The sequence below is a fragment of the Gastrolobium bilobum genome, unplaced genomic scaffold (genome assembly GCF_033153095.1).
Source record: "Gastrolobium bilobum isolate Gb01-03AN ecotype WA unplaced genomic scaffold, APGP_CSIRO_Gbil_v1 utg2363, whole genome shotgun sequence".
Taxonomy (NCBI): Eukaryota; Viridiplantae; Streptophyta; class Magnoliopsida; order Fabales; family Fabaceae; genus Gastrolobium; species Gastrolobium bilobum.
Window position 1 is genome coordinate 269,656 of NW_026897239.1, and position 16,292 is coordinate 285,947.

The following is a 16,292-nucleotide window of genomic DNA, read 5'->3' on the forward strand; positions in this document are numbered from 1 at the left end:
AATTATAACAAACAGTTAAGCGCAATTTATTTTGTAATAATTTTAGTAAGGAACATTACTAAAGTCAGATTACATAAGAGAAATAAATAAATAAACTGAAACTGTCTATGTTTCTATTATCATTACATTAATAATTACAAACATAATTAGAGATATTACAAAATAATGTCATTTTTTATGATAATGAACATTTAGGTATCTAAATCTACCTTTCAGAAAACCTACATAGACTTATGGTCATGCTGTTAAGAGGTAACCTTTCATAATATTTTTTTAAGGGATTAGTATTTGTCCTTTTAAATGACATAAGATTTTGTTATTTTAATCAAAATTATTGTTTGATAGTGAGAAAAATAATTACACAATAAAAATTATGGTTCAAGAAAATGAGATATTTTTTTAATTTAAATATTAAATAAAAAACAGTAAAAATAAAATGACTATCCTTTAAAAGGATAAATATTTTTTTCTTTTTTTTAAAATATAAAAATGATAAATAACAAAATTAAGATATATGACTTTAAGATGGACGAATATTTTACAGTAATACAATATTTCAAAACTTTTATAATTTATTTATTATTTATATACTTCTAAAGTCGATTCTGTTACATGAGTCGACATGCGTGCCTACTTTTATTTATTAATATTTTTTTTTTGGACATGACAGGGAATCGAACCGCACACCTAATACACCCTAAACACACCCAACACCACTAGGCTATCCCTAGTGGTGCGCCTACTTTTATTTTATATATACCTGTATTAAATATCCAAATTTACTCATTTATAAATGTTCTACGGACAATAACTTTAAATATAATTTTTTTACTGGTTAATCGATTACTCGACTAATTTGATAGGATCACAAAATTCTCTCTATCAAATTTTAATACAACATTCGAACTCGAAACCACTATTAAATTAAAACAACATCTAATTACCAAAAAAAATTAAAACATCTTACCAATTAACCCACGTACTTGATGATAAAGGTAGATCTCTTTTATATTTCTAATTTTGCCATAGCTTCTCTTGGACGTGAGGTGGTGTATTTTTCTTCTTTTTTTCTTGACTTACGAGGGAGGTACACCTACCCCTCCTTGGGACCAACAACCCATATTCCGGGATGTAACACCAAGACATGTTGAAGCAAGCTATGAAATATCGTGTGTACTTAAGGAAAACAAAGTACAAACTGAATAATGCTGTTAGATGTTGCAGGGATGATTTCCCTTGGTATAATTTTGTTCTTGTGACAAAGACTTGCAATATTTTCATAAAGTGAAGAATATGGTTGATCATGGCACATGCATGCATCAAGATTTAATGGGGTATGGGGTTGTCTTGCTAATCAAAGGCCATATTGATTCTGGCAAATGATAGGGAATATATATATAGGGTATGGGGTTTTCTTTTCTTGAAAAAGGGTATTCTAATATATTATAGAATTGTAAATAATCTGTACAAAGGGTTCTCTATTTATAGAGAATATTTGACCTACTTTTAACCTAATGGGCTTGGCCCAATACAACAAAGGGCTTGGCCCAATACAACAATAAATGACTAAATAAAAACTAAATAATAACTAAATCAATATTATTTACAACACTCCCCCTCAAGCTGAAGAATAGATATTTATCATTCCCAGCTTGCTAGTAAGTTCTTGAAATCTGTCTGAAGGAAGCCCCTTTGTTAATAGATCAGCCAATTGACGCCCAGTGGGAATGTATGGAGTGGTAATCAACCCGCTATCAAGTTTCTCTTTGATGAAATGGCGGTCAACCTCAATATGTTTAGTCCGATCATGTTGAACTGGATTATGAGCTATACAAATAGCGGACTTATTATCACATAGCAGCTTCATAGGTCCCTCACATTTTATTTTGAGATCATCAAGAACAATTTTCAGCCACAGTAACTCACAAATGCCTTGAGCCATAGCTCGAAATTCAGCTTCTGCACTTAATCTGGCAACCACATCTTGTTTCTTACTTCTCCATGTCACCAAGTTACCGCAAAGAAACATGCAATAACCAGCGGTAGAACGACGGTCAGTCACGGATCCAGCATAATCAGCATCTGTTTAGACTTCTAAAGATAGATTGTCATCACGTCGGAATAACAATCTTTTACCAGGAGTACCTTTAAGATACTGAAGAATTCTCTCTACTGCCTACATGTGTTTTTCTTTTGGATCGTGCATAAACTGACTGACAACACTAACAGCATAAGCTAGGTCTGGTCTAGTATGGGCCAGATATATCAATTTCCCAACTAGCCGTTGATATTGTCCTTTATCAACTGGAGGACTCTCTTCTTCATAGCCCATCTTGTGATTCTGCTCAATAGGAGTATTAGAGGGTTTACACCCGAGTTTTCCTGCTTCTTTGAGAAGATCAAGAACATATTTCCTCTGGCTGATAAAAATTCCTTTGCTTGAATGAGCTACTTCTATCCCTAGGAAATATCTCAGTTTCCCAAGGTCTTTGATTTCAAACTCAGAGGCAAGCCGTGTTTGCAGAATCTGTCTCTCCACAAAATCATCACCTGTGATAATAATATCATCAACATATACAAGGAGCACAGTAAGCTTCCCATTTTGGGAGTGCTTGAAGAAAAGAGTGTGATCTCCTTGGCTCTGTCTGTATCCTAAGGTCATCATAACCTTAGTAAATCTTCCAAACCAAGCACGAGGTGACTGCTTCAATCCATACAAGGCCTTTTTTAATCTACAAACTTTATTTTCCCCCTTCACAGAATCAAAACCATGCGGGATTTCCATGTAGACTTCTTCTTCTAACTCACCATTGAGGAAAGCATTTTTCACATCAAATTGATTTATATCCCAATTGTAATGGGCAGCAAGGGATAACAAGATTCTCACTGTATTCATCTTTGCAACTGGAGCAAAGGTTTCTTCATAATCAATGCCATAGGTTTGAGTGTAACCTTTGGCCACTAATCGAGCCTTATATCTCTCAAGAGTGCCATCAGAATTATATTTCAGGGCATAAACCCATCTGCACCCTACTGCTTTCTTTCCGTTGGGTCTGTCAATAACCTCCCATGTTTTATTTTTCTCCAAAGCATTCATCTCCTCTTGCATGTCTTGAGCCCAATTCCTACCTTTCAAGGCTTCATGTACTGATTTTGGGATTGCAATAGAATCTAGTGCTGAAACAAAGCTTTTGTGCTGCACAGAAAGATTAGCAGAGGAAACAAAGTGGGAGATAGGGTATTGAGTACAAGAGGGACAGGAGGAACAAGTTTTCTTGTGACAAGATCTTTTTCCTTTTCTAAGAGCAATAGGTAAGTCATCAGAAGTAGAAGCAATGGGTAAGTCATTAGAGATATCAGAAGAAATAGACAAATCATGAGAGGAAATAATATTAGAATCAGAAACAGGAGATTCAGGAGACTCAGAAGAAATAGGAGATTCAGGACTTACCAGTGGTTCAGACGATTGAGGTTGCTGGTGAGACAGTATGGGTTGTATCTCAGGTGTATTTGAAGGTTTTGACACACCAGGAGCAGACACACTAGGAAGAGAGAAGATTGATCCAGACTCAAAGAAGGAAGGGGACGAGTCTTCTGAAGAACTATTCTCCCCCTGACGATGAGGACCCAGGAAATAAGATTCAGATTCTTGAAAGGTGACATCCATAGAAACAAAAAATTTCTGACTTGGTGGATGATAACACTTGTACCCTTTTTCATAAGGGTTATAACCAAGGAAGACACACTTAAGAGCCCTAGGATCCAACTTACTCCGATGTTGTTTATGAACATGGACAAAGGCAACACATCCAAACACTCTTGGTGGAAGGCTCTACAATATGGGAACAGAAGGAAAGAAGGAAGTCATGGAATGAATAGGACGGATATTGTTAAGGACCCGTGAAGGTAAACGGTTGATCAAAAAAGTTGCAGCTAATACTGCTTCTCCCCAATAAGAACTAGGAACAGATGTCTGAAAAAGTAGTGCTCTAGCAACTTCAAGAAGGTGACGATTTTTCCTTTCAGCAACCCCGTTTTGTTGAGGGGTATCAACACATGTGAGCTCATGAATCATACCTCTGTCTGAAATGAATTGTGACAGGCGTTGATTGACGTACTCAGTACCATTATCAGATCTGAGTCTTTTAATACCCTTACCAAACTGAGTCTCAACCATGTGATGAAACCGAATAAATATCTCTGGTACTTCAGACTTGTCTTTCATCAAGTATATCCATGTTATCCGAGTACAATCGTCAATAAAAGAAACAAACCACCTAGCACCTGAAACACTGTGCACTTTAGAAGGGCCCCAAACATCAGAATGGATAAGAGAAAAAGGTTCCCTGCTTTTAATAGTGCTAGAAGGAAATGACACTCGATGGTGTTTTGCAAATTCACAAATATCACAATGAAATGTCTCAACCGACTTATTGAGAAACAGAGAGGGGAACATAGACTTCAAAAGACTAAATGGTGGATGCCCGAGACGCTTGTGATGGAGCCAAATCATAGACTCTGCGGTAGAAGGATGATGTGTCATTAATAACTGATTTTTGCTAGCATGGTCTGGAAGGAGATGATACAACCCATCCTGTTCATTAGCAACTCCAATTGTCTTCTTCGTGGTAAGATCCTGAATAAGACAATGAGAAGGAAAAAATGTGATAGAACAATTCAAATCAGTTGTAAGTTTTTGAGTGGAGATAAGATTAGTAGAAAGCTGAGGAACATAAAGAATATTTTTAAGAAACAAGGGAGGTTGAATTTGAATGTTACCAGAACCAATAACTGATTTATGGGATCCATCAGCTACGGATATAGTATGACTACCAACAGTAGGATGATAAGAACAAAACAACTCAGTACGACAAGCCATATGATCAGTTGCACCAGAATCCAAAATTCATGAGGTTTTAAAATCAGTGCAAGAAGCAAGAAGAGATATAGAACGTATGCTCTTACCAGATAAGATCGAAGAACTATCATGCTCGGCCATTCTTTAACAAAAAAAAGTTAACAACCAGCGATAAAATCAACCAAACAGAATATCAAATGACCTCTGATCAGAAAAATAATTACAGATCCAGACAGAAGACAAGAAGACGAGAAAAATGGTGGTGGTCCGGTCCAAAAACACGGCCGCACGCGCCTCCACGCGCCGGAGAAAGGATCTGCGCGTGGGATTCACTCGCCGGGAAAGGGGCGGCGCGTGAGAGCGCGTGGATGGGCTTCGCCGGCTGAGATTTTTCTGGTGTGGTCGTCTGGTGAGCGCGCACCTGTCTGTGGGTGGTCGCGGTTGAAAAGTCGCCGGAAAGTGGTCCAAACGGTGAAGACAAATCTGATTGGAGGCGGTCGGAGGTGTTTCGGTCGATTGTGGCGGAGGAACACTGCATAGAATGATAGATCGGAGGAAAAATAAGGTCAACAATGGTCCTCTTGGTCCAAAAGATCCCCGGAAAAATTTTCCGGTGGCGGCTAATGGCGGCAAGAGGCAAAGAAATTAGGGTTTTGTTAAAAAAGAAGATAATATGTGTGGAAGCAAAGCCCTCAGATCGAGAGCTCTGATACCATCTTGAAAAAGGGTATTCTAATATATTATAGAATTGTAAATAATCTGTACAAAGGGTTCTCTATTTATAGAGAATATTTGACCTACTTTTAACCTAATGGGCTTGGCCCAATACAACAAAGGGCTTGGCCCAATACAACAATAAATGACTAAATAAAAACTAAATAATAACTAAATCAATATTATTTACAACATCTTTCTATTGAAATAGAGGTACAAAGGAGCTATGATGCACGGACACGGACACGAGACACGGGACACGGGACACGACACGACACTCCGACACGTTAATTCTAAAAAATGCTAAATTTCGACACGCTGGGACACGTTTTGATATTAAATAATATTTTTAATATATATAATATAGTTTATATTTAATACATATAGTAACCCATAATAAGTCACGTAACTAATCAAATATTCAAAAGCAACAAAATAAAAAATATTGTAACTATTTTTTTAAATTGATTTTATTAAAATTCCTAAACCAGTACCGTAAAAGAAATAAAAAATATAGTAAATAAACAAACAAAGGGCTTTTACAAAAGAAACACAAATCAACCCATGCTGGCAATCCTTGACTTTCTGAGCGAACCAATTAGAAACAAGCAAGGGGATTAATTGCCTTTTCCTTTGTTTCTTTTATACGAGTTGTTATGTTGCAATTTTGAGGAAGCAATTTTGAGGAAAAAAATCCAATCTTCAATCGACCTGCTTCTCTCTTCCAATGATGGTCGACGATGAGCACCCAACTCCTTCCTCTCCCACTCTTCCAAAGAACAGCCAACTCCTTCCTCTCCCACTCTTCTTCATGGGATCGTCCGATCTAACCGCATCTACGTTTTTACACGTAGATCTTAACCGATCTGAGAGTGAAGTCTAAGTTCTAAACTTTTTACTTTTTATTAAATATTTCTTTTTTTTTTAAATTGTAATTTTTTTATTTTTACAAAAAAATGTCAAAACGTGTCCAAATACGTTGACCGCGTGTCGGATTCGGTCAAAATAACGTGTCCGTCTAGTCAACGTGTCCCAAAAAGTTGACCGCGTATCGGACGCGTGTCCGAACGTGTCCGTGTCGGACACGTGTCGGACACGCATCTTTTCCCAAAATTGACGAGTCCGTGCTTCAGAGCAAAGGAGCAAGAGAGATAAAGACGGTAACACTCCGTATATATCCGATAATGTTATCATACTATCGTATTAAGCTGCGCTTAATTAAAAATGCGGAATATCTTTTTCTTTTCAATTATGACGTCATTATCATTACCAACTTGCTTAATTAATCAATTAAATAAAATCATGCCTGTATGTAAATTGTAAAAGACATCTAACTGAAATACCTCATTAATTAAAATAACATAAATATGTCTCTAGTCACGGAGCTACAACACGTAGACCGGACCAACTAGCAGTTTATACAACTCAACTCAAAAGTACTAACAACATGGTGGCATGGACAACTCCCATGCTCACCCCAAATAAGGCAACAAAGCCCACAAAAGTCTCAACTCAACAGCAACATAATGATAAAGGCGGAAAACATAAACAACATCCAATACAACCATGCCAGCATATAACATATTACAGCAATAAACATCAACTAAGCTCTGGCCTCCTGCCGCCAGCAGTCCACGTACTACCTGAACCTGAAATAAGCATTCCCCAAACGTGGGGTGAGATCTCTAAACAAGAAATCTCAGTGAGGCAAGGGGTCCTCAAGGATCTTCCACCCCAAGCTCACTTACATGTGCAATATAAGTTCAAAAGCAGTTTATCATCATCAGTTCTAAAATAGTGCAATGCAGCAGATAATCATGTCATGTGTGTCAATTCTATTCTACTGGCCAGAGAAATGCAGGATTTATATACGCCAAATACCCATACATAGTGCAAGACGCCACTTGCATCCACCCCGGATCACCGTTTTGTATGACGCCACATACTCAGGCTTACTGTCAAGATGGAACAACACATGCATATTAAAAGCCATTACATATAAAGCTCAACAGCATTTCAAATATTCAAAGCATGTAACACAGCATGCATATAACCATACCCCCATGGGACATGGTGGAACCACAACATGGCTAAACCGATGACACGAAAGCTTACCTCTTAAGCAATCAATCCAAGTCAAGTTCACACAAGCTCAATGTCCAAACACAGCAGATCACAATCTGATTTAGGACCAGCAAGCATATCAACATTCATAGCTCAATAGCATAAATATAAAGACTACGTTTTCCTTTTACGTTTTACGTCTTAAGGCTTCACACAAAGCCATAAGCCCTTAATCACTTGATTCTGACTTAGTCCAATTATTACAGAAGTTCAACTTCATCAATCTAGGGTCCACAAACCCCCAAAAGCCTACTGTATGAACAGTACAGCTACTGTTCTTCGAAATCCCAGAATATTCAGATATATGTCGGGGGCATATCCGGATATCAATATCCGGATATCTCACTGGCAATATCCGGATATCCAGATCCCCATATCCGGATATCCATATTCGGATATCAATATCCAGATATTTATCGACCAAATATTCGGATATTTCGCGATAGAATGCAGTTTCTGCATTTCGCGAAGATATCCTTCCAAGGTTCCATTTTTACCGATTATATAAGCCTAAACATGCATTTCTAGGTGTGTTTAACCTTACCCACCCTCAAGTTGTCAACTTAGCTCATTACATGCATCAAGGTTCCATTTTTAAGCATTAAACTCATGATCAAAGGTTGGTACATACCCAAGCTTCAAACTCAGAACAAAAGGCTCTTAGAGCTCACTTGACACTCCCAAGGTTCAGACTTCCACTGCACACGAAAATGCTACCAAAGCTTGCCCATTTCCTCACAAAGGAAGCTTCTTGGAGCCTCCACACACAAGACCAAGGCCCCAACCTCACAACTCAGAAGACTCAGCACCTTAACCTCACAAGGAAGCTCACTCAACTCAGAAAAGAAGGCTTAACATTCACCCCAAGACTCAACCACACTCAACCAAGGTGTTTAGATGAAGAAATCATGAAGAAAGGTGATGTCTTTGGAGGTTTCTAAGTAAAAACGAAAATGACCAAGAGAAGGGAAGGTGGCAGCAACCAACTCACGCATACAAGGCTGGAGGATCAGCCTAGGGTTGTGTGCAACCCTCTATATATAACCACTTAAGCAATAATGACACAATATTAACTTTAATTGCTACGCTTAGCATTTTAATCCCAAACTCAGGATTCTTAACCTACTCAATTTTACAAGAATTATATATTTTTCTTATATTTTTCGAAGCACCTTTTCGGTATGCGCTTTTCATAGCCAGTACCAGTTTCGGGCACTAGTTCTCATTATTTTAACTTGAAACTCGTTTTACAAGTCCTATATATTATTCTAGGAATTATCATGCACTTATTATAATTTTCCGGGATACTTTTTCGTTACGCATTTATACCGACTAGCAGAACCGATATCTGCACTTTTCGTCAGAAAAACGACTTTCAACGTTATTACTCACTTACTATAATTATTAAAGCCTCATAATAATTATTAGGGTCAATTATAAAATTATCTCATTAAACTCATAATTATTGATTAATTTTCTTAATTAATGATGTAGGTTCTTACCATTTACATATGCGCTCTCGACCTAATATTAGGTAAAATCCCATACGAGTCATGCTAAGTAACCTAGTAATGAGTTCATTTTCTATGGTTCTGGAGTATATATTTCTTGCTAAAAAAAAAATTGCGAGATATGAAAAGAAATAAATATAAAGGCAAGAATAGTATAAAAATGTTATTTTTTATTATATTTAATAAAAAAGTACAGAGTATTCTGTGTTACTGGAGCAAAAATATTTTCCTTAATAATAATCTGTACAATTTCACTTGAAAATAGAAAAAAAAATGTCAAAAAGAAAGTATTTGATGGCATTTGTACAAGTCGTTGACTTTTCACTCGGCTAATTTTTTTGTTCTTCTCTTATGTTATGCATGTAGAGGTGACAAAGTGGACAGTTCGTCCCCTCATCAACCCGTAAAAAAGTAAGTCATTTCACCTTGATTTGTTTTTAAAAGTAGGTTAAAAAACTCGGTCCTTCTTGCTCCATTTGACGGGTTGGGCGAGTTGGCTCACCAGTCCAAACCTATTTTACACTGATCCTCCTCGTTTTGTCTATATTCTCCATCAACCTTCCAAAAAATGAATTCGCCCCACTTTTAAGATGGGTTAAAAAACTCAACCCACCCGGCTAAGCCGATCTCATTTTGCGGGCTGTACGTGTTCTCTTTCTTTGTTTTCATTTAATGCTTTCATGACAGTGCTAAGGAAATTGTAACAATTTTCAAAAATAGACGCTGATATCATCCAAACAACACACATGAAATTTCCGTATTTGTATTAAAAGATTTTTATGTTTGTCTGTAAATATGTGTTGACTTGTCGTGCTTATGATAGGGATATTTGTGCTTGTGTCAACCAACTAACATAACTCAATAATTTTAAGCTCGAATAATTATCTATTTGTATTCACTTTTATTTATTAATTTAAAGGTAAAAAAACATTTTATCATGTTGCATGAGAATTTAATTTTCATATTGTGACTTTTCAATTTGCGTGCAATTTTTTTTTTTTTTTTTTTAATAAATGTGAGACTTACCACTAGTTGAGTCGTCACAACATGAGAATTCAATTCTTATGCAACATGAGAAAACCAAACCCCTTTAAAAGTATACATGTAATTTTATATATTTTCATGTAATTTAAGGTTGGTGAATTATTTATATCGGTTCGTATACAAATAACTATACATGTTTATGTTTGAATTGACTACATTCGTACGAATCCGATAGGACACGGATAAATACCCTCTTTTTTATTATTAAAAAAAGAAGAAAAAACAACGTATTGGTAGGGTGAGGGGTAAGTACTATGGTTGGTTTTAATTCAATTGGACTCCATCAGTTTAAGTATCTAGCTGATTGAATTATGTACACGGTGAGGGGGTAACAGCCCTCTAACATTAAAAAATTTATTTGAAAAAAATATCTTTATGTTTTGAAAATATTTAAAATTTTTTTTACGAAAATATAACTTTAACCTCTTAATTTATTATTTCAGTTTTTTTCCCCCTTGGAATTAGCTGCAGTTAGCCTCTTAATTTTTTATTTCAGTTTTTTTTTTTTCTTTTCCATGCAGCAGGAATCTTGGATTAAGCGGTTATCGTTACATGTGTGTGTGTGTGTGTGAAAGATATATGTTACACTGTGTTGTGTTATGTTATGTTATTCTATCTTTGGCCAACGCAAAGAAAAAGAAAAAGAAACAGAAAAGTGGATATAAGTCAGTAAATAACGATAATTCTGCAGACAAATAACTAATTTCTTGGTCATGTAGTGAATGGAGGAGACTCAGTCATCAGTTTTCTTGGTCTAAATGATTTCATTCTAAGGCTACCCTAAATTATAGCCTATAAAATCCTTCATATGTCCTTTAACCAAAGAAGAAGAAGAAAAAAAAAAAACCATAGATGAAAATTATTCAAAGAAACAAAAGGCCAAAAAACAAATACAAAACCATTAACAAAAGACATCTTTTCTTTTGCATGAGTTAAAAAGTTTTGCAGTTTGTGTTTCATTCCAACAACACCTGAAAAAAACAAAGAAGGGGTTCAAAGAAAAATCTGCAAAAATAGGTACAGAAAAAGAGTTACACGTTGCAGGGGAGAGCAATGGCTTATCCTCTGCTGGATCATCACCTGATCGAGGCATTTCAATGGGGGAGACACCATTGTTCCCTGGTCCCTCTTCCATGGAGACAATGGAGCTCCACCATGCACCTGAAGGTCTAATAGAGACTAATGTTGGAGACTACCCTGGAATTACAAACTTTGAAGATGTGAAAGCTGTATTTTTTGTGGAATCCACAAAGCTTTGGTCAATTGCAAGCCCTATTGCTTTCAACATACTATGCAATTATGCTATTAATTCCTTTACAAATATCTTTGTTGGCCATCTTGGAGATTTAGAACTCTCAGCAGTTGCAATCTCTCTATCTGTCATCTCAAATTTCTCTTTTGGCTTCTTGGTTAGTGTCTATAAACTTTTGGGGTACATATCCATGCTTTATTTTATGGATTTCTTTTTTCTCGTGTTACTCCAAAAAGAAGTTATCTTATGTCATCCATTATAACTATGTATTATCGGGAGTACATAGTTATAATATTAAAATTATTTTTTTTTCCTCTCTCCACGTCAGCCAACAACATCTGAAGAGAGAGAAAAAAAAAACCTTTAATATTATAACAGGAAATACATACTTATAATAAGTGACATAAGATATCTTTTTTTCAAGGATTTTCCTTATTTTATTTTATTTTCTCTATTTATACAACAATATAGACTATTCATGCATGGCTCTTTTCCATGATTTCCTAAAGTGGCATGCTATGTTTACCTTTTTGACAGCCAACTTACACCTCCACATATGAATATGTGACTTCCACTTGTTACTAGAAATTCTAGTTGAACTATAAAAAGCCATCCCAATTTTCCAAAATTTTCACTTTATCCAAATAGAAAATCAACCAATTCCCCAAGTTTTGTTTAACATCATATAAGCTGAACTTGTTATCAAATATTTGTATTGGATAGTCTAAACTTTTCTTCCTTTATTTTAGAATTGAATTCAGTGTTTTGACTTAAGTTGTCTAAATTTTAACATTTCTGACAGTTTTTGCTGAAGTTTAAAAAAATAAGGCTTTAAATTTTTACATGAAATTTGCAGCTTGGTATGGCAAGTGCACTAGAGACATTATGTGGACAAGCATTTGGTGCTGGACAAGTAGACATGCTTGGGGTTTACATGCAACGCTCTTGGATAATCTTATTGGGTGCATGTGTTTGTCTCATGCCATTTTACATTTATTCAGAGCCAATTCTAATACTTCTTGGACAAGAACCTGATATTGCAAAGCTTGCTGGGATATTCACTATCCAAAGTATCCCTCAGATGTTTTCTTTAGCCATCAATTTTCCTACCCAAAAGTTCTTACAAGCACAGAGCAGAGTGGGAATTCTGGCATGGCTGGGTTTCATAGCCCTTATCATACATGTTATGATTCTAGTTCTTTTTATTAGAGTGTTAGGTTGGGGTACAACTGGTGCTGCTGCAGCCTATTCAATATCAGCTTGGGGGATTGCTTTGTCTCAAGTGGTTTATGTTGTTGTTTGGTGTAAGGAAGGTTGGAGAGGTTTGTCATGGTTAGCCTTCAAGGATCTTTGGGCCTTTGTGAAATTGTCTTTTGCTTCAGCAGTTATGCTTTGCCTAGAGGTTTGGTATTTCATGACCTTGATTGTTCTCACTGGACACCTTGACAATCCAGTTATTGCTGTTGGTTCACTTTCTATTTGGTAAGCTCATGCCTAAACAATACACCTGCTGCAAGTTGAATTAATGTTTTCTTCTGCCTGAGTGGCAGAGATGTCTAACCGTAAGTTAGTTGATTGATGTAGGATCTGATGCTCTCTCTAGATACCTATGAATTAGTATCTTGGGAGTAGCGAATCACAACACGCGATATAACGGTCTTAGCCAAAGAGGGGGTGGTGTGTGTGCTCTGTGATTGCATAAATAGGTTAAAGAGAGATCACTCATACCTGCGGTCTTTAGCCTTTATTTATAAAGTTTACCTTAGAGCTTAAGTCGTCTGGGCCTTCCAAGGATATAGGTCTTACTCAGGTCCATAACATGTTTCATCACAAGTTTATCCTTATCCTAGTTATTTGTTATTAGACGAGTTTATCTTTATCCTAGTTGTTTAAAATTAGTTCTATTATCTTATTAGTAATTATCTTAAGAGTGTTATTAGTTTCTAATTCAAATTAGGATTTCGTTATCTTTATTAATCTGTATAGATCCACAGAAGCTGCATGATTTGGAACAATCTTGATTATGTTACTTGTCTCTAATGTTTTTCTCTCAAGTACTCTTAAATTACTGATTTGATATTAATTCTGTTTTTCCTCTTTCAGCATGAATGTGAATGGGTGGGAAGGCATGTTATTTATAGGAATCAATGCAGCTATTAGGTAAATTCTTCATTTTTGGCTATTTTTTTTCCCCTCATCTCAGTTTAAGGGTTTTTGACAACTTATAAATGAGTTATGTTTTCTTCATTTCTCAGTGTAAGGGTTTCAAATGAGCTTGGATCAGGACACCCAAGAGCAGCAAAATATTGTGTCATTGTCACAGTTGTTGAGTCCCTCATCATAGGGATAATTTCTGCAGGCATTATTTTAATTGCAAAAGATGATTTTGCTGTCATTTTCACTGACAGTAAAGAGATGCAAAAGGCAGTTTCTAAATTAGCATCACTTCTTGGTATAACCATGATTCTAAATAGTGTTCAGCCAGTTATATCAGGTTAGAGGATTCCCAATAACAATGATCATACAAATTCTTATGCAACAAAGAAATCTTCAAATGCTTGTGTATTCTTTGCAGGTGTTGCTGTAGGAGGAGGTTGGCAGGGTTTGGTAGCTTACATCAATCTATTTTGTTATTACATCATAGGACTCCCTTTTGGCTTTCTTCTTGGTTACAAGTGGGGTTACAGAGTGCAGGTAAAGAACACAATCATAACTCCCTAATGTCAAAACTAGCCAATTTCATTATTAATTTGATGATGCAAAAAATAGCATTTCTGTTTTTCTTTCTCCCTTAAAGTGAGCACCATTTGCCAAGTTGATTGACCATGTTCACAAAAGTTTGTACCATTTTTTTTTCTCTCTAGAGTGAGTTGGAGATTAAAGATGGTGAAAATTTAACGGGTTGATAATTCTGATATTATAGGAGAAAATATTATTATTTTTATATAAATAAAAATGGGGCTTTATTAATTTCATGCAATAGGAGAGAACTCTCTCATGCAATAGAGATAATCATGTGTGAGACCCACCTATTATAGAAAAATAAAAAAGGAATAAAAAAGTAACACGGAAATCGATGTATGTGTAGGAGAGAAAAATTCTCTCCTACAACATAAGAGTATATTTTCTCATAAAAATGTGTGGGATTCATATGGGATCATGTGAAGAGAAAAGAAAAAAAAAAAATTATGGGTCTCATATATTTTAATATGTGTGTAGGAGATAGAATTATCTTCTGCAATATAAGAAACATTGATCTCTCTACAAGAAAAAATATTTTTTCTATATAGAAAATTAGGGTTTAATTTTATTTTGTTCAAATACATTAAAGTGAGTAGATCTCACTTTTTCTCTTTTTTTTTTTTTTTTCTCATATGGCTCCATTCACTCTTACACACGAGATAAAATTATCTCGTGTTTGTAGAAAAATATTAATCCCATAAAATTATCTCTTCCAATACTAAAATAGCATCCTTTTAGAGTTTGGGGAAAAATATAAATAATAGGAATTTTATTTCTCTCCTGTAATAAGAATTTTCATAGAATACCTGTATTTTTTTAAACCCCAAAATAATATTATTTTAAAGTTGCATTATATAACTTTATAGCTTTATTTTTAGGAAAAAATGTTTATAGTTTTAAAAGACGCAACCTTATGTCCTTTTAGTGTTTAATATTATGTCTTATCGACAAGACATAGTTATAATTTGAAAAATTATTCTTTTTTTTCTCGTCTCAGTTGACGTGAAGAGAAAAAAAGAATAACTTTTTATATTATAACTATATGTTACTGATAAGACATAATATTAAAAATTATAAAACATAATTTATATTGCTTAAAAAAAAATAAAATAAAAAAATTAACCTTTATTTTTATCCTTGTACCATACAAACCCTTACTAATGGAAAGTGTTGTTTCAGGGTATTTGGACCGGCATGATCTTCGGGACAGTGTTGCAGACAGCCATCTTATTATACATTATCTATAAAACCAACTGGAACAAAGAGGTGAGAATGCGTACTTTTTTGGGTAATCATGAAATATTCATTCTTCATCAATAAAAAATAATAATAATAATATTGAAATCGATGACATTGAATGCTTACAGTTATTGCAAGAAAAAACAAAAGCCTATAATCAAAGAAGCACAAGCAAATGCTATTATATTTCAGACCTAATCAATCTCAAATTTTCAGGTGGAACAAGCTTCAGAACGAATGCGGAAATGGACTGGAGAAGAATTGGAAATTAGCACAAATAGAAATTAAGAAAATTCGAACCCTTTTCATAATTTGTGTATCCTTATTATGTGACAAAGATATGCATGTCTTTGCCACATTGGTTAGATTATGTAAATAACCTCTCACAAATATATTTATGTAAAAATATATCAAGGGATGAATATAAAAAACTAATCAAAAAATAAAAGTATGTTTTTTGCTGAAAATAATTTATAAATTACTCTAGTCTTAATTTTTCAAAATTATTTGTCAGGAATGATTTTGATTTTTTAAGATTGAAACCAATACACAAACTATGAACAAGCAAGAGAGATGAAAAAGAAACATAAGAATTATACTAAGTAGAGACTCGGTCCCTTGTATTCTTTCCAGCATCAATTGCAGCATTTTTTTTATGGAGGTCTCTAACCCTTTTGTTAACAATAATATTAAGGAAAAATATAGTATAAAATAATAAAAATGTATTTATCTAAATATGTTTAAATGAAGAAGAAGTTAGAAAGTTAAATATTAAAAGGTTGATATAGATTAAAATATATTTCGAAAA

At 34.9% G+C, this 16,292-nt stretch overlaps 1 protein-coding gene across 1 annotated transcript; it reads left to right on the forward strand.

Annotated features, from left to right (window-relative positions):
• Positions 1-11,384: 11,384 nt before the first annotated feature.
• On the forward strand, positions 11,385-15,772 carry LOC133305117 (protein DETOXIFICATION 34). Its single transcript, XM_061505251.1, has 7 exons — positions 11,385-11,660; positions 12,360-12,985; positions 13,607-13,663; positions 13,759-13,997; positions 14,079-14,197; positions 15,425-15,511; positions 15,701-15,772. The coding sequence occupies exons 1-7, from the start codon at positions 11,385-11,387 to the stop codon at positions 15,770-15,772; spliced, it is 1,476 nt and encodes a 491-aa protein (XP_061361235.1).
• Positions 15,773-16,292: the final 520 nt, after the last annotated feature.

Excerpts from the sequence above, each read along its gene's own strand:
- LOC133305117 (XM_061505251.1), top strand. The coding sequence starts at position 11,385 with ATGGAGACAATGGAGCTCCACCATGCACCTGAAGGTCTAATAGAGACT. Across the intron at positions 12,986-13,606 it reads GTTGGTTCACTTTCTATTTG|CATGAATGTGAATGGGTGGG; the intron begins GTAAGCTCATGC and ends TTCCTCTTTCAG. Across the intron at positions 13,664-13,758 it reads GGAATCAATGCAGCTATTAG|TGTAAGGGTTTCAAATGAGC; the intron begins GTAAATTCTTCA and ends TTCATTTCTCAG.